Source organism: Bufo gargarizans, chromosome 6 (genome assembly GCF_014858855.1).
Source record: "Bufo gargarizans isolate SCDJY-AF-19 chromosome 6, ASM1485885v1, whole genome shotgun sequence".
NCBI classification, from domain to species: Eukaryota; Metazoa; Chordata; class Amphibia; order Anura; family Bufonidae; genus Bufo; species Bufo gargarizans.
Window position 1 is genome coordinate 350,899,972 of NC_058085.1, and position 26,087 is coordinate 350,926,058.

Sequence of the window (26,087 nt, forward strand, 5' to 3'; positions counted from 1 at the left end):
TTTCTGAGGTTCTAGCGTCAGCTAATATTCAGTCTCGGTCCTTGGATAGTAGGCATTTCACCAATATCGGTCTAGGATAATCTCCTGGCACCCTGTTTTTTGTGGGGACCCTATGTGCTCTTTCGATGGAAAACAGGGGAGAAAGAGTACCTTCTCTACTATTTTCCCTTAACCATCTCTCCATAAATTCGGTACAATTTTCTCCCCCACACATCTTATACTTGACCTTCTTGATCTATCATCCTGGTCTACCAATTTTTGTTCCATCTTAGCGTTTATCTGTTTTAAAGATGTCACATCCTTCTCTAATTTCTCAACGGATTTCTCTAAGGAGGGAATCTTTTTTTCCATCTCCGCTCGTATAACCATAACGTCTGTCTGTACTGCCCCAAGCTGGGTTACCAGATTACCCATTAAATTTTCCATCCGTGAAACCGTACCGAGTATATCCTGCACCATTTTTACATCTGTTTCTGTATATGTCACTGGGGTTCCCCTCTCTCCCTCTCCCCCTTCAACCGACGTCTCATGTGTTGGACCCTGCGATCTAGAATCCACTGTTTTTTCTTTTTGTGGGGATCTTGGCCCTGGTGAGTTCGGAACCAGGAATTTATTTAGGCCCGATTGTTTAGACCCACTTTCCCAACCTACGGCTGATCTCCTGGCGGAGCTTCCCGCAGGGCCACGCGGTTCCTCCCTTTTCTTAGACGGCATTTCAATTCTCCACTTTTTTTTTTTTTTTTTTTTTTTTTTTTTTTTTCCCCTTTCCTCCCTCTTCTCCCTTTTCCTTTCCCCCCCCCTTTTTTCCTTCCTTTTCCCTCCCTCTCTCGATACAAGGGCAGTTTAAAAGCCCGAAAGAAACAGATATAACCCCCTTCTCAAATCAATCACAATCAGAACACAAACAATAAATTATTTACATATTTGAATCATTTAGGCACGAAAAGTCAATCCAATAGTGAGAAGATCAGTTCAGAGGGGGAAAAGTTAATAAAGTTAGTAATGTTAATCAGGACTTTTGACGTGGATTCCTTACGGAGTTGTAGCACAGGGCATAAGGTCCAGGCGTATCGGAAGGTACAGATAGTTAGTTCATTAAATCGGGGGAGACACAATGTCGTTAATTATGAAACCTGGGGGAGGACAAGGTTATATATCGTTTTTCCTTCAGTCCGCAGTAGCCTCAGACTGCATACCCATCCTCACAACCACAGTCACCGTGGAAAACAGGTCTATTGTCTTTAGTAGGGATGAGCGAACTCGAACTGTATAGTTCGGGTTCGTACCGAATTTTGGGGTGTCCGTGACACGGACCCGAACCCGGACATTTTCGTAAAAGTCCGGGTTCGGGTTCGGTGTTCGTCGCTTTCTTCGCGCTTTTGTGACGCTTTCTTGGCGCTTTTTGAAAGGCTGCAAAGCAGCCAATCAACAAGCGTCATACTACTTGCCCCAAGAGGCCATCACAGCCATGCCTACTATTGGCATGGCTGTGATTGGCCAGAGCACCATGTGACCCAGCCTCTATTTAAGCTGGAGTCACATAGCGCCGCCCGTCACTCTGCTCTGATTAGCGTAGGGAGAGGTTGCGGCTGCGACAGTAGGGCGAGATTAGGCAGATTAACTCCTCCAAAGGACTTGATTAACTGATCGATCTGCAGCTGTGGATCATTGAGCTGCTGATCCTCAATTGCTCACTGTTTTTAGGCTGCACAGACCGTTTGTCAGTCTCATTTTTCTGGGGTGATCGGCGGCCATTTTGTGTCTTGTGGTGCGCCAGCACAAGCTGCGACCAAGTGCATTTAACCCTCAATGGTGTGGTTGTTTTTTGGCTAAAGCCTACATCAGGGTGAAGCTGTCACACCAAGTGCATTTAACCAGCAATAGTCTGTTCATTTTTTGGCCATATACAAAATCAGGGGCAAGCTGCGCCTGTCACCAAGTGCATTTAACCCTCAATGGTGTGGTTGTTTTTTGGCTAAAGCCTACATCAGGGTGAAGCTGTCACACCAAGTGCATTTAACCAGCAATAGTCTGTTCATTTTTTGGCCATATACAAAATCAGGGGCAAGCTGCGCCTGTCACCAAGTGCATTTAACCCTCAATGGTGTGGTTGTTTTTTGGCTAAAGCCTACATCAGGGTGAAGCTGTCACACCAAGTGCATTTAACCAGCAATAGTCTGTTCATTTTTTGGCCATATACAAAATCAGGGGCAAGCTGCGCCTGTCACCAAGTGCATTTAACCCTCAATGGTGTGGTTGTTTTTTGGCTAAAGCCTACATCAGGGTGAAGCTGTCACACCAAGTGCATTTAACCAGCAATAGTCTGTTCATTTTTTGGCCATATCCCAGTCTAATTCTGTCACTAAATCCATACCGGTCACCCAGCGCCTAAATACTAGGCCTCAAATTTATATCCAGCTAAATCTGTCCCTAGTGCTGTAGCTGGGCGAGTTATTTAGTGTCCGTTCAAGCACATTTCTTGTTCTGGGTTGAAATACAATTCCCAATTTAGCAATTTCATAATTTAGTGGTTCCTGCTATATCAGAGCTCTTTGAAATCTATCCCAAAAAGGGTATATAATATTGAAGGTGCACATAGGGTCATTCAGAGTAACTTCACACACACCCGCTACTGTGTATTTCCAAGTCTAATTCTGTCACTAAATCCATACCGGTGACCCAGCGCCTAAATACTAGGCCTCAAATTTAATTCCCTCTAAATCTCTCGTTACCCACCGCTGTACTGTTGTTGCTGGGCAAGATATTTAGTGTCCGTCAAAGCACATTTTTTGTTCTGGGTTGAAGTACAATTCCCAATTTAGCAATTTCATAATTTAGTGGTTCCTGCTATATCAGAGCTATTTGAAATCTATCCCAAAAAGGGTATATAATATTGAAGGTGCACATAGGGTCATTCAGAATAACTTCACACACACCCGCTACTGTGTATTTCCAAGTCTAATTCTGTCACTAAATCCATACCGGTGACCCAGCGCCTAAATACTAGGCCTCAAATTTAATTCCCTCTAAATCTCTCGTTACCCACCGCTGTACTGTTGTTGCTGGGCAAGATATTTAGTGTCCGTCAAAGCACATTTTTTGTTCTGGGTTGAAGTACAATTCCCAATTTAGCAATTTCATAATTTAGTGGTTTCTGCTATATCAGAGCTATTTGAAATCTATCCCTAAAAGGGTATATAATATTGAAGGTGCACATAGGGTCATTCAGAATAACTTCACACACACGCTTCTGTGCATTTCCAAGTCTAATTCTGTCACTAAATCCATACCGGTGACCCAGCGCCTAAATACTAGGCCTCAAATTTAAATCCCTCTAAATCTCTCGTTACCCACCGCTGTACTGTTGTTGCTGGGCAAGATATTTAGTGTCCGTCAAAGCACATTTTTTGTTCTGGGTTGAAGTACAATTCCCAATTTAGCAATTTCATAATTTAGTGGTTTCTGCTATATCAGAGCTATTTGAAATCTATCCCTAAAAGGGTATATAATATTGAAGGTGCACATAGGGTCATTCAGAATAACTTCACACACACGCTTCTGTGCATTTCCAAGTCTAATTCTGTCACTAAATCCATACCGGTCACCCAGCGCCTAAATACTAGGCCTCAAATTTATATCCCGCTGAATTTGAATACAATACATTGGGCCAAATAATATATTTGTTGTTGTGGTGAACCATAACAATGAGAAAAACATCTAGTAAGGGACGCGGACGTGGACATGGTCGTGGTGGTGTTAGTGGACCCTCTGGTGCTGGGAGAGGACGTGGCCGTTCTGCCACATCCACACGTCCTAGTGTACCAACTACCTCAGGTCCCAGTAGCCGCCAGAATTTACAGCGATATATGGTGGGGCCCAATGCCGTTCTAAGGATGGTAAGGCCTGAGCAGGTACAGGCATTAGTCAATTGGGTGGCCGACAGTGGATCCAGCACGTTCACATTATCTCCCACCCAGTCTTCTGCAGAAAGCGCACAGATGGCGCCTGAAAACCAACCCCATCAGTCTGTCACATCACCCCCATGCATACCAGGGAAACTGTCTCAGCCTCAAGTTATGCAGCAGTCTCTTATGCTGTTTGAAGACTCCGCTGGCAGGGTTTCCCAAGGGCATCCACCTAGCCCTTCCCCAGCGGTGAAAGACATAGAATGCACTGACGCACAACCACTTATGTTTCCTGATGATGAGGACATGGGAATACCACCTCAGCATGTCTCTGATGATGACGAAACACAGGTGCCAACTGCTGCGTCTTTCTGCAGTGTGCAGACTGAACAGGAGGTCAGGGATCAAGACTGGGTGGAAGACGATGCAGGGGACGATGAGGTCCTAGACCCCACATGGAATGAAGGTCGTGCCACTGACTTTCACAGTTCGGAGGAAGAGGCAGTGGTGAGACCGAGCCAACAGCGTAGCAAAAGAGGGAGCAGTGGGCAAAAGCAGAACACCCGCCGCCAAGAGACTCCGCCTGCTACTGACCGCCGCCATCTGGGACCGAGCACCCCAAAGGCAGCTTCAAGGAGTTCCCTGGCATGGCACTTCTTCAAACAATGTGCTGACGACAAGACCCGAGTGGTTTGCACGCTGTGCCATCAGAGCCTGAAGCGAGGCATTAACGTTCTGAACCTGAGCACAACCTGCATGACCAGGCACCTGCATGCAAAGCATGAACTGCAGTGGAGTAAACACCTTAAAACCAAGGAAGTCACTCAGGCTCCCCCTGCTACCTCTTCTGCTGCTGCCGCCTCGGCCTATTCTGCTGCTGCCGCCTCGGCCTCTTCCTCCGCCTCTGGAGGAACGTTGGCACCTGCCGCCCAGCAAACAGGGGATGTACCACCAACACCACCACCACCACCTCCGTCACCAAGCGTCTCAACCATGTCACACGCCAGCGTTCAGCTCTCCATCTCACAAACATTTGATAGAAAGCGTAAATTCCCACCTAGCCACCCTCGATCCCTGGCCCTGAATGCCAGCATTTCTAAACTACTGGCCTATGAAATGCTGTCATTTAGGCTGGTGGACACAGACAGCTTCAAACAGCTCATGTCGCTTGCTGTCCCACAGTATGTTGTTCCCAGCCGGCACTACTTCTCCAAGAGAGCCGTGCCTTCCCTGCACAACCAAGTATCCGATAAAATCAAGTGTGCACTGCGCAACGCCATCTGTAGCAAGGTCCACCTAACCACAGATACGTGGACCAGTAAGCACGGCCAGGGACGCTATATCTCCCTAACTGCACACTGGGTAAATGTAGTGGCAGCTGGGCCCCAGGCGGAGAGCTGTTTGGCGCACGTCCTGCCGCCGCCAAGGATCGCAGGGCAACATTCTTTGCCTCCTGTTGCCACCTCCTCCTTCTCGGCTTCCTCCTCCTCTTCTTCCACCTGCTCATCCAGTCAGCCACACACCTTCACCACCAACTTCAGCACAGCCCGGGGTAAACGTCAGCAGGCCATTCTGAAACTCATATGTTTGGGGGACAGGCCCCACACCGCACAGGAGTTGTGGCGGGGTATTGAACAACAGACCGACGAGTGGTTGCTGCCGGTGAGCCTCAAGCCCGGCCTGGTGGTGTGTGATAATGGGCGAAATCTCGTTGCAGCTCTGGGACTAGCCAATTTGACGCACATCCCTTGCTTGGCGCATGTGCTGAATTTGGTGGTGCAGAAGTTCATTCACAACTACCCCGACATGTCAGAGCTGCTGCATAAAGTGCGGGCCGTCTGTTCGCGCTTCCGGCGTTCACATCCTGCCGCTGCTCGCCTGTCTGCGCTACAGCGTAACTTCGGCCTTCCCGCTCACCGCCTCATATGCGACGTGCCCACCAGGTGGAACTCCACCTTGCACATGCTGGACAGACTGTGCGAGCAGCAGCAGGCCATAGTGGAGTTTCAGCTGCAGCACGCACGGGTCAGTCGCACTACAGAACAGCACCACTTCACCACCAATGACTGGGCCTCCATGCGAGACCTGTGTGCCCTGTTGCGCTGTTTCGAGTACTCCACCAACATGGCCAGTGGCGATGACACCGTTATCAGCGTTACAATACCACTTCTATGTCTCCTTGAGAAAACACTTAGGGCGATGATGGAACAGGAGGTGGCCCAGGAGGAGGAGGAGGAGGATGAGGAAGAGGGGTCATTTTTAGCACTTTCAGGCCAGTCTCTTCGAAGTGACTCAGAGGGAGGTTTTTTGCAACAGCAGAGGCCAGGTACAAATGTGGCCAGCCAGGGCCCACTACTGGAGGACGAGGAGGACGAGGATGAGGAGGAGGTGGAGGAGGATGAGGATGAAGCATGGTCACAGCGGGGTGGCACCCAACGCAGCTCGGGTCCATCACTGGTGCGTGGCTGGGGGGAAAGGCAGGACGATGACGATACGCCTCCCACAGAGGACAGCTTGTCCTTACCCCTGGGCAGCCTGGCACACATGAGCGACTACATGCTGCAGTGCCTGCGCAACGACAGCAGAGTTGCCCACATTTTAACCTGTGCGGACTACTGGGTTGCCACCCTGCTGGATCCACGCTACAAAGACAATGTGCCCACCTTACTTCCTGCACTGGAGCGTGATAGGAAGATGCGCGAGTACAAGCGCACGTTGGTAGACGCGCTACTGAGAGCATTCCCAAATGTCACAGGGGAACAAGTGGAAGCCCAAGGCCAAGGCAGAGGAGGAGCAAGAGGTCGCCAAGGCAGCTGTGTCACGGCCAGCTCCTCTGAGGGCAGGGTTAGCATGGCAGAGATGTGGAAAACTTTTGTCAACACGCCACAGCTAACTGCACCACCACCTGATACGCAACGTGTTAGCAGGAGGCAACATTTCACTAACATGGTGGAACAGTACGTGTGCACACCCCTCCACGTACTGACTGATGGTTCGGCCCCATTCAACTTCTGGGTCTCTAAATTGTCCACGTGGCCAGAGCTAGCCTTTTATGCCTTGGAGGTGCTGGCCTGCCCGGCAGCCAGCGTTTTGTCTGAACGTGTATTCAGCACGGCAGGGGGCGTCATTACAGACAAACGCAGCCGCCTGTCTACAGCCAATGTGGACAAGCTGACGTTCATAAAAATGAACCAGGCATGGATCCCACAGGACCTGTCCGTCCCTTGTCCAGATTAGACATTAACTACCTCCCCATAACCATATATTATTGGACTCCAGGGCACTTCCTCATTCAATCCTATTTTTATTTTCATTTTACCATTATATTGCGATGCTACCCAAAGTTGAATGAACCTCTCCTCTGCCTGTGTGCTAGGCCTAAATATATGCCAATGGACTGTTGCAGTGGTGGCTGACATGAAGCCTGATTCTCTGCTATGACATGCAGACTAATTCTCTGCTGACATGAAGCCAGATTGTCTGTTACGGGACCTCTCTCCTCTGCCTGGGTGCTGGGCCTAAATTTATGACCATGGACTGTTGCAGTGGTGGCTGACGTGAAGCCTGATTCTCTGCTATGACATGCAGACTGATTCTCTGCTGACATGAAGCCAGATCGTCTGTTACGGGACCTCTCTGCTCTGCCTGTGTGCTAGGCCTAAATATATGCCAATGGACTGTTGCAGTGGTGGGTGACGTGAAGCCTCATTCTCTGCTATGACATGCAGACTGATTCTCTGCTGACATGAAGCCAGATTGTCTGTTACGGGACCTCTCTGCTCTGCCTGTGTGCTAGGCCTAAATATATGCCAATGGACTGTTGCAGTGGTGGGTGACGTGAAGCCTCATTCTCTGCTATGACATGCAGACTGATTCTCTGCTGTCATGAAGCCAGATTGTCTGTTACGGGACCTCTCTGCTCTGCCTGTGTGCTAGGCCTAAATATATGCCAATGGACTGTTGCAGTGGTGGGTGACGTGAAGCCTCATTCTCTGCTATGACATGCAGACTGATTCTCTGCTGACATGAAGCCAGATTGTCTGTTACGGGACCTCTCTGCTCTGCCTGTGTGCTAGGCCTAAATATATGCCAATGGACTGTTGCAGTGGTGGGTGACGTGAAGCCTCATTCTCTGCTATGACATGCAGACTGATTCTCTGCTGTCATGAAGCCAGATTGTCTGTTACGGGACCTCTCTGCTCTGCCTGTGTGCTAGGCCTAAATATATGCCAATGGACTGTTGCAGTGGTGGGTGACGTGAAGCCTCATTCTCTGCTATGACATGCAGACTGATTCTCTGCTGACATGAAGCCAGATTCTCTGTTACGGGACCTCTCTCCTCTGCCTGTGTGTGTGCTGGGCCTAAATATATGCCAATGGACTGTTGCAGTGGTGGCTGACGTGAAGCCTCATTCTCTGCTATGACATGCAGACTAATTCTCTGCTGACATGAAGACAGATTCTCTGTTACGGGACCTCCCTCCTCTGCCTGGGTGCTGGGCCTAAATATATGCCAATGGACTGTTGCAGTGGTGGCTGACGTGAAGCCTCATTCTCTGCTATGACATGCAGACTGATTCTCTGCTGACATGAAGCCAGATTCTCTGTTACGGGACCTCTCTCCTCTGCCTGTGTGTGTGCTGGGCCTAAATATATGCCAATGGACTGTTGCAGTGGTGGCTGACGTGAAGCCTCATTCTCTGCTATGACATGCAGACTGATTCTCTGCTGACATGAAGCCAGATTCTCTGTTACGGGACCTCTCTCCTCTGCCTGTGTGTGTGCTGGGCCTAAATATATGCCAATGGACTGTTGCAGTGGTGGCTGACGTGAAGCCTCATTCTCTGCTATGACATGCAGACTAATTCTCTGCTGACATGAAGACAGATTCTCTGTTACGGGACCTCCCTCCTCTGCCTGGGTGCTGGGCCTAAATATATGCCAATGGACTGTTGCAGTGGTGGCTGACGTGAAGCCTCATTCTCTGCTATGACATGCAGACTAATTCTCTGCTGACATGAAGACAGATTCTCTGTTACGGGACCTCTCTCCTCTGCCTGGGTGCCGGGGCCTAAATATCTGAGAATGGACTGTTCCAGTGGTGGGTGACGGGAAGCCAGATTCTCTGCTATGGAACCTCTCTCCAATTGATTTTGGTTAATTTTTATTTATTTAATTTTTATTTTAATTCATTTCCCTATCCACATTTGTTTGCAGGGGATTTACCTACATGTTGCTGCCTTTTGCAGCCCTCTAGCTCTTTCCTGGGCTGTTTTACAGCCTTTTTAGTGCCGAAAAGTTCGGGTCCCCATTGACTTCAATGGGGTTCGGGTTCGGGACGAAGTTCGGATCGGGTTCGGATCCCGAACCCGAACATTTCCGGGATGTTCGGCCGAACTTCTCGAACCCGAACATCCAGGTGTTCGCTCAACTCTAGTCTTTAGTGGTAATAAATGTAAACTGCATAGTTCCAATATGGGCATTTATAGTGTATCAAATGTAATGTGTTATTATTAAAGATGAACTATTGTTTATGTCACAAATTCACCTGTCCGGGTTTCAGTGGCACGATCTCTGGCTTCTTCGTGGCCACGTAGGGGGAGAGGTGCTGCTAAGCTATGCCCCCTGGGGCTGCGACAGCATCCTTAGCAACAGAATGCAATGCTCTGTCCCTCTCCATAGCAAGCATGTTCGGAAGGAGATCAGCAGTCGGCTGATTGCTCAGCTGCTCTATTCCTATGTACTAATGTTTCTGACTAATGGAACGCCGAGTCATGACGAATCAGGCTCTGATTCTTGAACTCGGTTCTCTATTTAAACCCATTACTGTCCATACACCAGTGCCACTGACACCAGTTTATGACTCCCTAGCTGTATTCCTGGTTCCTGTGCTTATCGTATTGCTGGTTCCTCTGACCCTGAGTTGTCTTCTAACCACTCTGTCTCTCGTTTGGTACTGCGTTGTCTGTCAGTTTTTATTATCTTGGGTTGTCTTTAGACCACTCTCTGTCTCTTGTTTGGTACTGCATAGCCTGTCTGGTTCTGCCCCATTTACATATGACCCTGTTTTAGTGTTGTTTTGTCTTTTGGTGTTCATCTGTTTTTGCACATAAGTAGCACAGAGACTGTTGACCAGTTGCAGTCTTGCTACCTTTGGCTTGTACTGCAAGTAGGTAGGGAAAGCGGTCTGGGTTCTAGGTCAGGGCTCACTCTCCATGTATGTCCCTACCTACAGGAATTACAGTTTAAATATTAAGTATTTATGGTAAAGATATTTTCTTACAAATCATGTGTTTTTTTATTTTATAAAATTTTTTCAGGTTCCTATCTGTGTTTAGAAAAACATATGAGCCATAGATACAATAGTCTTGAGGGGACAAAATTGACTTTTATGGAAGACTTTTCTAGGCATGCTTTGAGACCTGTGCAGATGTTAAGAGGAAGTAGACAGGCTGTAAAATCACCTATTGGGAATAATGGATCCTGTGTTATCTACAAAAATAATCTATAGATAATATAATAAATAATCTACAGAATATATATATATATATATATATATATATATATATATATATATACAGTACAGACCAATGGTTTGGACACACCTTCTCATTCAAAGAGTTTTCTTTATTTTCATGACTATGAAAATTGTAGATTCACACTGAAGGCATCAAAACTATGAATTAACACATGTGGAATTATATACATAACAAAAAAGTGTGAAACAACTGAAAATATGCAATATTCAAGGTTCTTCAAAGTGCCACCTTTTGCTTTGATTACTGCTTTGCACACTCTTGGCATTCTCTTGATGAGCTTCAAGAGGTAGTCACCTGAAATGGTTTTCACTTCACAAGTGTGCCCTGTCAGGTTTAATAAGTGGGATTTCTTGCCCTATAAATGGGGTTAGGACCATCAGTTGCGTTGTGCAGAAGTCAGGCAGCTGATAGTCCTACTGAATAGACTATTTAGAATTTGTATTATGGCAAGAAAAAGCAGCTAAGTAAAGAAAAACGAGTGGCCATCATTACTTTAGGAAATGAAGGTCAGTCAGTCCGAAAAATTTGGAAAACTTTGAAAGTGTCTCCAAGTGCAGTCACAAAAACCATCAAGCACTACGAAGAAACTGGCTCACATGCGGACCACCCCAGGAAAGGAAGACCAAGAGTCACCTCTGCTGCGGAGGATAAGTTCATCCGAGTCACCAGCCTCAGAAATCGCAGGTTAACAGCAGCTCAGATTAGAGACCAGGTCAATTCCACACAGAGTTCTAGCAGCAGACACATCTCTAGAACAACTGTTAAGAGGAGACTGTGTGAATCAGGCCTTCATGGTAGAATATCTGCTAGGAAACCACTGCTAAGGACAGGCAACAAGCAGAAGAGACTTGTTTGGGCTAAAGAACACAAGGAATGGACATTAGACCAGTGGAAATCTGTGCTTTGGTCTGATGAGTCCAAATTTGAGATCTTTGGTTCCAACCACCGTGTCTTTGTGCGACGCAGAAAAGGTGAACGGATGGACTCTACATGCCTGGTTCCCACCGCGAAGCATGGAGGAGGAGGTGTGATGGTGTGGGGGTGCTTTGCTGGTGACACTGTTGGGGATTTATTCAAATTTGAAGGCACACTGAACCAGCATGGCTACCACAGCATCATACAGCAGCATGCTATTCCATCCGGTTTGCGTTTAGTTGGACCATCATTTATTTTTCAACAGGACAATGACCTCCAGGCTGTGTAAGGGCTATTTGACCATGAAGGAGAGTGATGGGGTGCTGCGCCAGATAACCTGGCCTCCACAGTCACCAGACCTGAACCCAATCAAGATGGTTTGGGGTGAGCTGGACCGCAGAGTGAAGGCAAAAGGGCCAACAAGTGCTAAGCATCTCTGGGAACTCCTTCAAGACTGTTGGAAGACCATTTCAGGCGACTACCTCTTGAAGCTCATCAAGAGAATGCCAAGAGTGTGCAAAGCAGTAATCAAAGCAAAAGGTGGCTACTTTGAAGAACCTAGAATATGACATATTTTCAGTTGTTTCACACTTTTTTGTTATGTATATAATTCCACATGTGTTAATTCATAGTTTTGATGCCTTCAGTGTGAATTTACAATTTTCAATGAGAAGGTGTGTCCAAACTTTGGTCTGTACTGTATATATATAGGAACAATTATTTTGTGTTCCAGGGACAATTTTTCTTGCAAAAGATGGGCGCGGCGATGGGCTCTAATGCCGCGCCCACTTATGCAAATATTTTTGTGCGGTCATTTGAGGAGCGTCTCGTCTATGTATCTCCCCACTTCAATCAAGTGTTGTCGTGGTGGAGATACATAGATGACATTTTCCTCATTTGGGATGGCACCATGGATCAGTTGATGGATTTTCACGTATACTTGAACTCCCTTGATCGGGAGATCCAGTTTACGTTAACGGCATCGACTGACCGGGTGCAATACTTGGATACACAAGTATACATTGAGGATGAACAGGTGCATATGGATTTAAACATTAAGGCCACAGATAAGAATACATTGTTGCATTTTACCAGTGGGCACCCAAGAAGGATGGTAGATTCTCTGCCGTTTAGCCAAATGCTTCGGGTGCGGAGAATTGTTGATAAGGATGAGAATATGTGTACAGCAATGAAAAATATGGAACAATCTTTTATAGACAGGGGATACCCTAGAAAGCTAGTGAAAAGACATGCAGAAAGGGCTAAAAAAATCCCTAGAGATGAGTTATTGACCCCGAAAACTAGGAGAAATAATGACAGAATGCCGTTTGTATCATCATATAACGAGTTGAGTCCTGAAATTGAAAAAATAATAAGGCGACATTGGAGTCTACTGAGTAGTGGACACCCAAATGTTGCTGCCTTTGGAAGTGTGCCGATGATGGCATATAGAAGAGCAGGCAACATCAGGGATAAGGTAGTACACTCCAAAGTACCTGATAAAGGACAATCCAGACAGACATTCCTCAAAACAAGGCGCACGGGCTCTTTCCCGTGTCTGGGATGTGTGAACTGTAAACTGATGGCCAAGGGATCGACGTTCGCACATCCAGACACGGGTGAGACCTTTGATATAGTGCATTATCTCACCTGTGATTCGTCATGGGTGATATATGTACTATGGTGCCCTTGTAAAAAATTATATGTTGGTGAAACCACTTGCGATCTAAAGACCAGGTTAAATAACCATAGGCAGTCTATTAGGAATAAAAGAAGAGATCTGCCTGTATCAAAGCATTTTGCCGAAAAAAATCATAAAGAAAGTGATTTGAAATTTATGATTATAGATCATGTTAAACCATTGGAAAGAGGAGGTGATCGATTAAGTAAATTAAAAAAAACTGAACTTAGGTGGATTTTTCGGCTCGATACCCTAAAACCCAAAGGGTTAAATGTAGAATTTAGGGTGACAGGAGGAATGGTTAGCTAGATACCCAGCTTACATAGCCTATACCCTGATGTTGTCTGCTCTCTATATGCAGTGAATTAAATGGAAACTACAATGATTTGCCTGATGACATAGATGGATGTTGACTTTTCTTGCCAGTGCCGGGCCGTATATAGATGGAGACGAGATAAATATTTGAGGTATGGAGGCATGATACTTTTGCCCGAAAACATTACCTAAAAAAAGATGGTGGATAGGTACTCGTGATGGGGCGTGAACGATCTGTCCATACGCTGGCGCAGACTTGTCTGTGTGCGGCGCCTGGACGTGATCGACCGTACGTCATCGCGTTGGTTTCCACCATAGAGGTGACGTGACGTAGGAGCATTAGAAGCTGCGTGAACGGAACAGGGCTGAGTACATGCGCAGTAAGGAGTAGAGGACGCGGATGAGTGGCGTGTTCAGACACATGTAGAGACGCCTTCTCCATAAACCTTCTCCACAAATTTTCCCGGTTCTCCAGCAGGCTTAAGGCAAGGTAATACAAGTCAAGAATTTTTTTTAAAAAAACTGCACGGTTCACTTTATTATATACACTTTATGTACACATATTATGATGAATTACTATTGAATGTAACACTGATGTACTGTTACTGAAGTTGATATGCACGGCAATATATGAAGTTAATTATATGAATTGTAGTCCACCCAGGAATGGGAGTGCACTAGTACTCTATTGGCTGATAATGGATTGTGTCATGCTGTAGAGTTGTATTTATTTTTGCACTATGCACTTTTTTGTTCACTTGACTTGAAAATGGTCCTGTGAGAGGACCGAAACGTTGTCTGACATGTGTGAATAAAATTCACTTTTTTACTTAAAGGAGTGCTGCGGACTTTCCTTCTATATATATATATATATATATATATATATATATATTTATATAAACTGTGAACTGTGCCTGCTGCATGTCATATAGTGTAAGTGTACCACTGCCACACCCCCTGTATTGCAGGAGGCAGCAACAGACACGGTTCATGGGGGTAAGGTAGTGGTACACTATAAAATAATCAGCAGCGGGCACAGTTCATAGTGGGGTATGGCGGTGGTACAATATATAATAAGTGGCTGCAGGCACAGTACATTGGGGTTAGGGGCATGCTACAGCTGCTTTTTTATTTCTTATAAAAATTATTTCTTGGCTGCAAATATGAGCTGAAGGTTTTTCAGGTTCGCCTGCCATTAAAATGAATGGAATGAACTTGTGGTTCGCAAACATTTGATTGTGTTTGCGCAATCGTGCTCGCGAACCGTCCCGGCAGATGTTTGTCCATCAGTGGAAATAACTGCAACAGTGTGTATATATCTTTCATTTTTTATTGAAATACGCCCCTATTCTCTTTCACCAGAAATAACTGCAGAAGTGTCCTGAGAATATATATTTCTTGTTGGAATGAAATAGGCCGCTACAATTAAATAGTGCCGTTTTGTAAATTTACAGTGTGCTTTTCCTGTGTAGAGCCTGCTGTCACTTTGGCAGCTCTTCAGAGAGTTGGAGCCTGGGGTCATTATGGTGATGCTGGTCCCCTGTTAGGTCACATGAAGGGCCAGAACAAAGTCCTGTGGATAACTGTGTTGGCACTGCTCTGTAAAGTTTCTCTGCTTGGCATTAGGTTAGCCGATCAACAGCAGACTTTGCTTGCACTCAGGCATTCCCATAGTGGTGAATGGAGAGGTGGCCATGGATGTCCGATGCACTCTACATTTACCACCATGGGGCTATTTCCATAACTCCTATAGCAGTGAAAGTCAATACTTTAGGGGGGTGAATACTTTTGCAGGGCACTGTATACCATTAATGTCAGATAGATGTGGGCCTGTTCTCTAGGAACCGCTCATATCTCCAGAATATTTTTAATATTTTATATTGTCTTTACACCTCCGGACAGTATATGCACACAGAGAACATTGTACTGCAATCCAGCACATCAAATATTTGTTACCGTATTTTTCGCCCTATAAGACGCACCGGCCCATAAGACGCACCTAGGTTTTTAAGGAGGAAAAATAAAAATAAAAATTTGAACCAAAAGGTGTGCCTAATGGTGTTATGTGAGATCTGGGGATGGCACTGTTATGGGGGGTCGGTGGATGGCATTGGTATGGGGGTCTGTGGATGGCACGGTTATGGGGATCTGTGGATGGCATTGTTATGGGGATCTGTGGATGGCACTGTTATGGGGGGTCCGTGGATGGCACTGTTATGGGGGGTCCGTGGATGGCATTGTTATGGGGGGTCCGTGGATGGCATGGTTATGGGGATCTGTGGATGGCACGGTTATGGGGATCTGTGGATGGCACGGTTATGGGGGGCACTGTGGATGGCACTGTTATTGGGGCACTGTGGATGGCACTGTTATGGGGGGCACTGTAGATGGCACTGTTATTGGGGACTGTGGATGGCACTGTTATGGGGGATCTGTTGATGACACATAAATTGCATTTTACGCTATGTGTCATACACAGACCCCCATAACAGTGCTATCCATAGAATGACCCCCAATAGGGAGGAGGGGCCGGCATCTAGCTCTGTAATTACAGCGGGCCCGGTGCAGTCACTGTATTCTGCTACACCGGGCCCGCTCACTGTAGGAATCCTAACTGCAGGCAATGCTGTATGCTGATTAAGGTACCGTAACAGTAGTCTTTTATGCAGCCTGTACTTACGATACTAACTTTCCAGCAGGCAGCAGACAGGAGGCTGAGCTGGCGGGCGGGCGCTGAAAACGTAACTCACTATGTCACGCGCCGGCTCTCCCTTCATTCATAAAGTGGGCGGAGCCGGCACGTGACATAGTGAGTTACATTGTAAGCGCCCGCCCTGCCTGCCGGAAAGTTAGTATCGTAAGTACAGGCTGCATAAAATACTACTGTTACGGTACCTTAATCAGCATACAGCATTGCCTGCAGTTAGGATTCCTACAGTGAGCGGGCCCGGTGTAGCAGAATACAGTGACTGCACCGGGCCCGCTGTAGTTAAAGAGCTGGATGCCGGCCCCTTCTCCCTCATCCATGCCTACTAATACACCCGCCACCACGCTGCGCAGCATGCGGTCGGCAGTATACAAACTGAAGTATTCGCCACATAAGACGCACTGCCTTCCCCCCCCCCCAATTTTGGGGGGGGAAAAGTGCGTCTTATACAGCGAAAAATACGGTAGGTACTGACAGGTCAGTTCAAGGTTTCAGAGATATTTCACAAGGGTAAAATATTTTCAGCCAGCTTAGGAACCCATAGGGACTCATGGAAAACTAGTATAGCAGGCATGGGTCTTCATGGGACTCACACTCTATTGTTATGGTTCATTCATCTCAGAGGACACATTAATACTGAAAATCAGGAGCTGGAGGACTACTGTTATAATGGGGTCTCTGCCTTTTAACAACTTTCCCTGCCATGATGCTAAGTGTAAACATAGAAAATCTATGCATGGTGGAATTGCTGGAATGTGAAGAGGGTATATATATATACACACCCCTGTTAAAATGTCAGGTTTCTGTGACATTTCATAACTTTTTTCACCTTTAATGTGACCTATAAACTGTACAACTCAATTGAAAAACAAACTGAAATCTTTTAGGTAGAGGGAAGAAAAAATATAAAAATAAAATAGTAAAGTTGCATAAGTGTGCACACCCATAAACTAATACTTTGTTGAAGCACCTTTTGATTTTATTACAGCACTCACTCTGTTTGGGTATGAGTCTATCAGCATGGCACATTTTGACTTGGCAAGATTTGCCCACTCATCTTGCCAAAAACACTCTAAATCTGTCAGATTGCGAGGGCATCTCCTGTGCATGGCCCTCTTCAGATCACCCCACAGATTTTTAATTGGATTCAGGTCTGGGCTCTGGCTGGGCCATTCCCAAACTGTAATCTTCTTCTGGTGAAGCCATTCCTTTATTGATTTGGATGTATGCTTTGGGTCGTTGTCATGCTGAAAGATGAAGTTCCTCTTCATGTTCAGCTTTCTAGCAGAAGCCTGAAGGTTTTGTGCCAATATTGACTGGTATTTGGAACTGTTCATAATTCCCTCTAGCTTAACTAAGGCCCTAGTTTCAGCTGAAGAAAAACAGCCCCTTGGAATGATGCTGCCACCACCAGCTTCACTGTGGGTATGGTGTTATTTTGGTGATGTTCAGTGTTGTTTTTGCGCCAAACATATCTTTTGGAATTACGGCCAAAAAGTTCAACCTTGGTTTCATCAGACCATAACACCTTTTCCCACATGCTTTTGGGAGACTTCAGATGTGTTTTTGCAAAATGTAGCCTGGCTTGGATGTTTTTTTTTCGTAAGAAAAGGCTTTCGTCTTGCCACTCTACCCCATAGCCCAGACATATGAAGAATACGGGAGATTGTTGTCACATGTACCACACAGCCAGTTCTTGCCAGATATTCCTGCAGCGCCTTTAACGTTGCTGTAGGCCTCTTGGTAGCCTCCCAGACCAATTTTCTAATCGTCTTTTCATCAATTTTGGAGGGACGTCCAGTTCTTGGTAATGTCACTGTTGTGCCATATTGTCTCCACTTGATGATGACTGTCTTCACTGTGTTCCATGGTATATCTAATGCCTTGGAAATTCTTTTGTATCCTTCTCCTGACTGATACCTTTTAACAATGAGATCCCTCTGATGCTTTGGAAGCTCTCTGTGGACAAAGGCTTTTGCTGTGGGATGCGACTAAGAAAATTTCAGGAAAGACCAACTAGAGCAGTTGAACTATATTTGGGGTTAATCAGAGGCACTATAAATGCTGGCAGTTGTATGCTGACTCCTATTTAACAGGATTGTGAATGTGATTGCTTAATTCTGAATACAGCTACATCCCCAGTTATGTGCACACTTATGCAACCACATTATTTTAGATTTTTTTTGTTTTCTTCCCTCCACCTAAAAGATTTCAGTTTGTTTTTCAATGGAGTGGTACAGTTTATAGGTCACAAAAAGTTCTGAAATTATTTATCTTTGTCTCATTTTTTTACAGCACAGAAACCTGACATTTTAGCCTACTTTCACACCTGCGTTAGGTGCAGATCCGTCTGGTGTCTGCACAAACGGATCCGCACCTATAATGCAAACGATTGTATCCGTTCAGAACGGATCCGTTTGCATTACCATGAACAATATTCAAACGGATCCGTTTTGACTTACATTTAAAGTCAATAGGAGGCGGATCCATTTTCAATTGCACCATATTGTGTCAGTGAAAACGGATCCGTCCCTATTGACTTACATTGTAAGTCAGGACAGATCCATTTGGCTCTGCATAGTCAGGCGGACACCAAAACGCTGCAAGCAGCGTTTTGGTGTCCGCCTCCAGATCGGAATGGAGGCAGAACGGAGCTAAACTGATGCATTCTGAACGGGTCCTTATCCATTCAGAATGCATTAGGGCTAAACTGATCAGTTTTGGGCCGCTTGTGAGAGCCCTGAATCGGATCTCACAAGCGGACCCGGAAACGACAGTGTGAAAGTAGCCTAAACAGGGGTGTGTAGACTTTTTATATCCATTGTGTATATATATATATATATATATATATATATATATATTATTATTATTATTATTATTATTATTATTATTTTTATCTATATCTTTTTATTAAATCAACTTGAATGTTGAAAAACGTGAATCGTTGTTAAAAGAGATTTTTAGCAAGCCTTGATGTTTCTATTTGCGCTAACGAATGGGCTGAAAAACAAGCAAAGTAGAGGACTTGCAACAAGCTCGAAGAAGATGTACTGTAAATTATTCATGAACTGGACTAATGTTTAAATTCGAATAACTGCCGAACATCCAGAAATCATTTAGTATTTTTATCATTGTGTTTTTTTCTTATTGTTCAGTATTTGCATCTAAACAGGCTACAAAACACCTCACTTTTTTCAATGTGTGAAAAAAGAACTGAAATATGAATTCTTGGGGCATGCTTTTCATTTGGAAACTGTGTGGGGTTCACAATGATTAATGTTCTAGAAGCATTGCTAGTTTAAAACATTTGTGGCCTGAGCCACTGATCTTTTGTCCCAGGCCCCGAATGTCCTGCCTGTCAGCTATATACAACTGTATTGCTGTCCTCAGGAGGGCAATACAATTGAATCTAATGCACTGGAAGAGCTGAAGGACCTGTGGTGACATCACAGGTCATGTGACCAGTAAAACAGGCAATGGTTGAGAAGGACCTGCAATGAGGTCCTGTGAAGGAGAGGACCACAGTGAAGAGGAGAAGTGCTGGGGAAGAAGCGGTGGTGATGTCTGCTACATGAGGAGAGGTAAGTGAAGGGAGAGGCAGAGCAATGCTGAGAGTTGTAGTTATTTAACTGGGACTGTATGTTAGGGCTGAAGGGAGGGAGGGATGTTATTTACATGGGACTGTATGTTGGAGGGGGCTGGGGGAGGCAGTGATGTTGTTTACATGGGACTGTATGTTCATGGCGGCTGTGGGAGGGGATAATTTTATTTACATGGGACTGTATATTGGAGGCGGCTATGGGAAGGAGTGATGTTATTTACATGTGACTGTATGTCGGAGGGGCCTGGGGAGACAGTGATATTATCTACATGGGACTGAATGTTACAGGGTTCTGAGGGAGGGAGTGATGTTATTTACATGGGACTGTATGTGAAGGTGGCTGGTAAGGGAATGATGTTATTTACATGGGACTGAATGTTAAGGGTGTGATGTTTACATGGGATTGCATGTTGGAAAGGGTGATATTATTTACTTAGGACTGTATATTGAAGATGGCTAGGGAGGAGGTGATGTTATTTACATAGGACTGCATTTTGGAAGGGGCTGTAGATAGAGATGGATGTTATTTACATGGGACTGTATATGGGAGGGGGCTGGAGAAATGGTGTGATGTTATTCACATGGGACTCTATGGCGGAGGGAGGTAAATAGTGTTATTTACGTGGGACTGTATGTTGGAAGGGCTGAAGGGAGGGGAGTGATGTTATTTACATAGGACTGTATTTTGGAGAGAGGAATACAGGGAGTGCAGAATTATTAGGCAAATGAGTATTTTGACCACATCATCCTCTTTATGCATGTTGTCTTACTCCAAGTTGTATAGGATCGAAAGCCTACTACCAATTAAGCATATTAGGTGATGTGCATCTCTGTAATGAGAAGGGGTGTGGTCTAATGACATCAACACCCTATATCAGGTGTGCATAATTATTAGGCAACTTCCTTTCCTTTGGCAAAATGGGTCAAAAGAAGGACTTGACAGGCTCAGAAAAGTCAAAAATAGTGAGATATCTTGCAGAGGGATGCAGCACTCTTCAAATTGCAAAGCTTCTGAAGCGTGATCATCGAACAATCAAGCGTTTCATTCAAAATAGTCAACAGGGTCGCAAGAAGCGTGTGGAAAAACCAAGGCGCAAAATAACTGCCCATGAACTGAGAAAAGTCAAGCGTGCAACTGCCAAGATGCCACTTGCCACCAGTTTGGCCATATTTCAGAGCTGCAACATCACTGGAGTGCCCAAAAGCACAAGGTGTGCAATACTCAGAGACATGGCCAAGGTAAGAAAGGCTGAAAGACGACCACCACTGAACAAGACACACAAGCTGAAACGTCAAGACTGGGCCAAGAAATATCTCAAGACTGATTTTTCTAAGGTTTTATGGCCTGATGAAATGAGAGTGAGTCTTGATGGGCCAGATGGATGGGCCTGTGGCTGCATTGGTAAAGGGCAGAGAGCTCCAGTCCGACTCAGACGCCAGCAAGGTGGAGGTGGAGTACTGGTTTGGGCTGGTATCATCAAAGATGAGCTTGTGGGACCTTTTCGGGTTGAGGATGGAGTCAAGCTCAACTCCCAGTCCTACTGCCAGTTTCTGGAAGACACCTTCTTCAAGCAGTGGTACAGGAAGAAGTCTGCATCCTTCAAGAAAAACATGATTTTCATGCCGGACAATGCTCCATCACACGCGTCCAAGTACTCCACAGCGTGGCTGGCAAGTAAGGGTATAAAAGAAGAAAATCTAATGACATGGCCTCCTTGTTCACCTGATCTGAACCCCATTGAGAACCTGTGGTCCATCATCAAATGTGAGATTTACAAGGAGGGAAAACAGTACACCTCTCTGAACAGTGTCTGGGAGGCTGTGGTTGCTGCTGCACGCAATGTTGATGGTGAACAGATCAAAACACTGACAGAATCCATGGATGGCAGGCTTTTGAGTGTCCTTGCAAAGAAAGGTGGCTATATTGGTCACTGATTTGTTTTTGTTTTGTTTTTGAATGTCAGAAATGTATATTTGTGAATGTTGAGATGTTATATTGGTTTCACTGGTAAAAATAAATAATTGAAATGGGTATATATTAGTTTTTTGTTAAGTTGCCTAATAATTATGCACAATAATAGTCACCTGCACAGACAGATATCCCCCTAAAATAGCTAAAACTAAAAACAAACTAAAAACTACTTCCAAAAATATTTAGCTTTGATATTAATGAGTTTTTTGGGTTCATTGAGAACATGGTTGTTGTTCAATAATAAAATTAATCCTCAAAAATACAACTTGCCTAATAATTCTGCACTCCCTGTATATCTACAGGGGGCACTGAAAATCCAGGGGACATTATAGATGTTCCTATTACTTCTGGGGGCTCTATAGAAGTGACTTATAGATCTGCCTTATTTCTACTAAGAGCACTATGGGGGGCCTCATTACTACTGAGGGATCTGTAGAGAGCTTTATTACCACTTGGGGAATAGGGGGCCTTATTTCTACTGGGGGCTCTGTGAGGGTATTATTAATACTGGAGGGGACACTCTTGGGGAGCGTTATCATGGCTCGGGGCACTATAGGGGGCAGTATTACTAATGAGGGCATTCTTGGGGAGCAATATCACTGTTGGGGGCACTATAGGGGGCAGTATAACTAATAAGGGCATTCTAGAAGGGAATTACTATTGGTGGGGCTATGAGGAGCACTATTACTTTGGGGGCACTCATTGTTCTTCAGGATAATATTTGGGGGTATTGGAGAACACAGCGAGCAGCAGGATAACATTCAGGTTGGGAGATGATAATAGAAATGTGAGGAAGCGAAGATGTCTGTGTGGCACACTCTGCAGAGACGAGGCGGCTGGGAGAAGTTGTCAGGACCAAATGGAGAAGATGATGACAGAGATCTACATCGGAGGAGACGTCACCTGGGATCCCCTGATGTGACAGGTATGTGTTGCTGTATAGCAAGTACAGCAAAATGTGGTGTGTGGGGGGAGGGACGGACGAACTGCAGCATATTAATTGTGGCTTGGGCCCTGGATCTTTAGAGACCCTAGCAACACCTCTGATTAGTTCTAATAAATGGGAAAAATCTGTGGGTGGATTCCGCAGTAAAGGAAACTGCAAACCATAGAATTCCAAAGATCAGCCTTGGAGATCTGCCATGGTCCCACAGTAAACCTACACGGCAAAATGACATGCTGTGTGAAAATGCGCTTAAGGCCTCATGCAGAACCGTACCTTTTTTGCGATACCCAAATTGTGGGTGAGATCCACATGCCATCTGCATTTTTTCTACAGACCTATTTAGTGCAATTTGTGGATATATTCTATCTTTTTGTGGAACACACGGGTGATGCTTGTGCTTTCCACATCCGTATGTCTGTTAAGCAAAAAGATAGCACATGTCCTATACTTAGCCCTAAAATGCAAAGGACCCACTGAAATCAATGGGTCCGTGAAATACATACAGTCGTGTGCATGAAGCCTAAGGGCTGTTTCACACGAGCGGATGCCGAGCGTGACATCCGCTGTGTGAAAGATTGCCAAGACCCGATGCGAACAGCAGAAGCACGAAGTGTTAACATGATTGATAATGCTCCGTGCCTCTCTGTGACCTCTTTACTACGAAATCACAGTGACAACTTTATCTCACTCTGATTTCATAGTAAAGAGATCACAGAGAGGCACGGAGCATTATCAGTCATGTTAATGCTCCGTGCCTCTGCTGTCCGCATCGGGTCTTGGCTGTTGTAAAGGGGGAATATTAATCACCAATATTATGCGAATATTGATAATTAATATTCCTAAACAGGAGGAGCCGTCTAGTGATGACTCTGCCTATTTATACCTTTATATAAGAGTAACAATAGTTTTGCTATGCCTTACACTAATCACTATGCTAGCTGCATGCGCCTAACTAACTCACTACCGCTAACAAGTACACGCTACACAAAGGGTACAAATATAACGGTATTTATTAACACCTGACGCACGCAATACACTAACAATACAGCACTAAATATATACAATCCTAAACTACACTACACGTTCCCAAATTCCACCCATAAACTATCTATACAATTCACACATACAAGTATATTCACAGCCCACCCACCTGGTTCTATTTACTATCCCTATGGGGTACGACGAGGGTTAACCATGATCTATACAGTGGAAATATCTAGGGGTAAGCACAACAGGCAGGGACCAGGGTAAATCAGGGATATCAGGTACAGGGTAGCGAGGGTATCAGGGCAGGGACTAGGGTAAATCAGGGCAATAGGGTTACAAGGGGCAGTATGGGGTCAGGGATTTAAAGGGTAAAACGTTGGTGGGATTTCGTTGGTGGGATAGTGGGGTTAATGTAATGGGGATTCGTTGGTGGTATAGTGGGGTTAATTCGTTGGTGGGATAGTGGGGGGGATACTTAGTCCTTCCGCTCGTTGCTTAGGGGATGCTCGTCGTCCTGGGGATGATTCGTCAGGGTGGGTGGCCGGCTCTCTTCTACCAAGTGCAGGGCCTGCCGGACTTATATGTCCGGCCGCCCGCACTGCCGTACCGCCCACACAGCGGCGCACGAGCACGCACCACTGTGAAGGACACGTGGGCCGGCGCGGTGAGATGACGTCACTGCGCCTGCCCGCGCGTCCCTGCACACGCGCTGCAGGGCCGTGTGCACTTGCTGACAGGCGGGAGATCCTATGATCTCCTGCCAGTAGCTATCGGCATTCCGGACAGCGCAATGGTAATTGCGCTACCGGAATGCGCATAATAGAGGGAGGGGAGGTATCTCCTCTCTCTCTATTATGCGTAATTATCTCCAGCAGGGCTGCAGATAATTAGAACAAAAGGATTCAAATTCTTTTGAATTTGAATCCTTTTGTGTTCACCAGAATGACCGGACCTTGTCCGGTCATCCTGGCGCCTTCACCCAGATTACATCAATGTGAATGCTTGGGGCACATTCACATTGATGCATCTGGGTCCATATAACAGGAGGAGGGGGGGGGGATTTATATGATAAGGGGCTTTATATGATTCACATATTCAGGGGGCATATATATAGCTTTATATGATAATGGGGCATATTATATTCAGGGGGCACACATATATACATATATATATATATATATATATATATATATTCAGGGGGCATATACATGAATTCCCACAGGGGCATGAATGAGCCCCTGGGGAATATCAGAGGCGGATGGGCGCAGGTGCTGGGCACATCTGCGCACATCGCCCTCTGAGGGGACCATTATGCACCATTAATATATATATATATACATATGTATGCCCCAGTAGGCATGCATATATATTTATGCATACCTGCCACCCTTCCTCAACAGCTGTCATTCACGTAGCGGATGTCACGCTCGGCATCCGCTCGTGTGAAACAGCCCTAAAGGTGAGTACACACATCAAATAACTTTTTAGCACAAAATTTACATGAAAGTTCACACCATAAACTGCTAAGAAGTTCTACTGTGTTACATGCAGATTTCAATGCAGGTTTTGATGCAAATTAATCTATGGCTTTCATCAATTCAAGTGCATTGAAATCTGCTGCGAAAATGTATGATCTTTGTGAATCCAGAGGAGAGTTGTTTTTACTGTGAGTAAAAGTTTTTTTTTAAATATATAGCAATGTCATAAGGTTTGGCTAACAGGAGCGATGAAAGAATACAGCGGACTCCCCCAACCTCTCACAGAGGTAACTGACCGGCTGCTGCGGATACGTGAGGCATATTCTGCCATTTTGGCTAACTCGGGTACAGACTTGTAGCTGTAATAACACTAATACTGAGCATATCCGACTGCCGGATATACTGTACTTACTGTATTACAGAAAAGGTGATAGTGAAATAGCACTCAACCATTGTACTTACAGCGTTCCTTCAGATGCCCCCAGGATCTGCAATAAAATCAAACCCACACAAAAGGTCCTAGTCCAGGACATGATTGTGCAGGTGGAGAGGGCAGTGGATAAGAGCGTATCGTGTATGTGCAAGCCTCGCTCTTATATATCCTGCATGGTCTTGCAATTGTATGTACAGCATGAAGATTGCACAGCAAACTCAACACATCAAATATTTGTCAAGCTGGTCAGCTCAAGGTTCTAGAGGGATTTCACAAAGATAAGAAAACATTTTGGGACAGATTTCAGGATAAATTGAAATAGATGTGTACAATGGATATTGATCAGTTTTAACCCCTTCCAATATAGACATTGATGACTAGAGATAAGTAAAGTATTGGAAAATTCAATTCAGCTGCTTTCGCGAATAAAATAAATAAATAATTGCTTTGTGATGAATGACTTACTTCTTCACAAAGCACATGTGTTTTTTAATTTGTGGGTGCAATGACAGGGAGCTGCGATTGAGTCTCTTCACGTTATTGTACTTGTCAGATGCCGCAATCATACTTGATCGCGGTATTCGATAGTAAAAACACAGTGTAAAATT

At 45.3% G+C, this 26,087-nt stretch overlaps 1 protein-coding gene across 3 annotated transcripts in view; it reads right to left on the minus strand.

Moving 5' to 3' along the window:
- Window positions 1-25,643, minus strand: part of LOC122940792 (alpha-2-macroglobulin-like protein 1) — a 231,912-nt gene extending 206,269 nt beyond the window's left edge. For all 3 annotated transcript variants that reach the window (XM_044297555.1, XM_044297554.1, XM_044297553.1), the window contains exon 1: window positions 25,509-25,643. In XM_044297555.1, coding sequence (XP_044153490.1) covers window positions 25,509-25,579 — 71 coding nt within the window. In that variant the 5' untranslated portion in view covers window positions 25,580-25,643. The remainder of the gene's footprint in view (window positions 1-25,508) is intronic.
- Window positions 25,644-26,087: the final 444 nt, after the last annotated feature.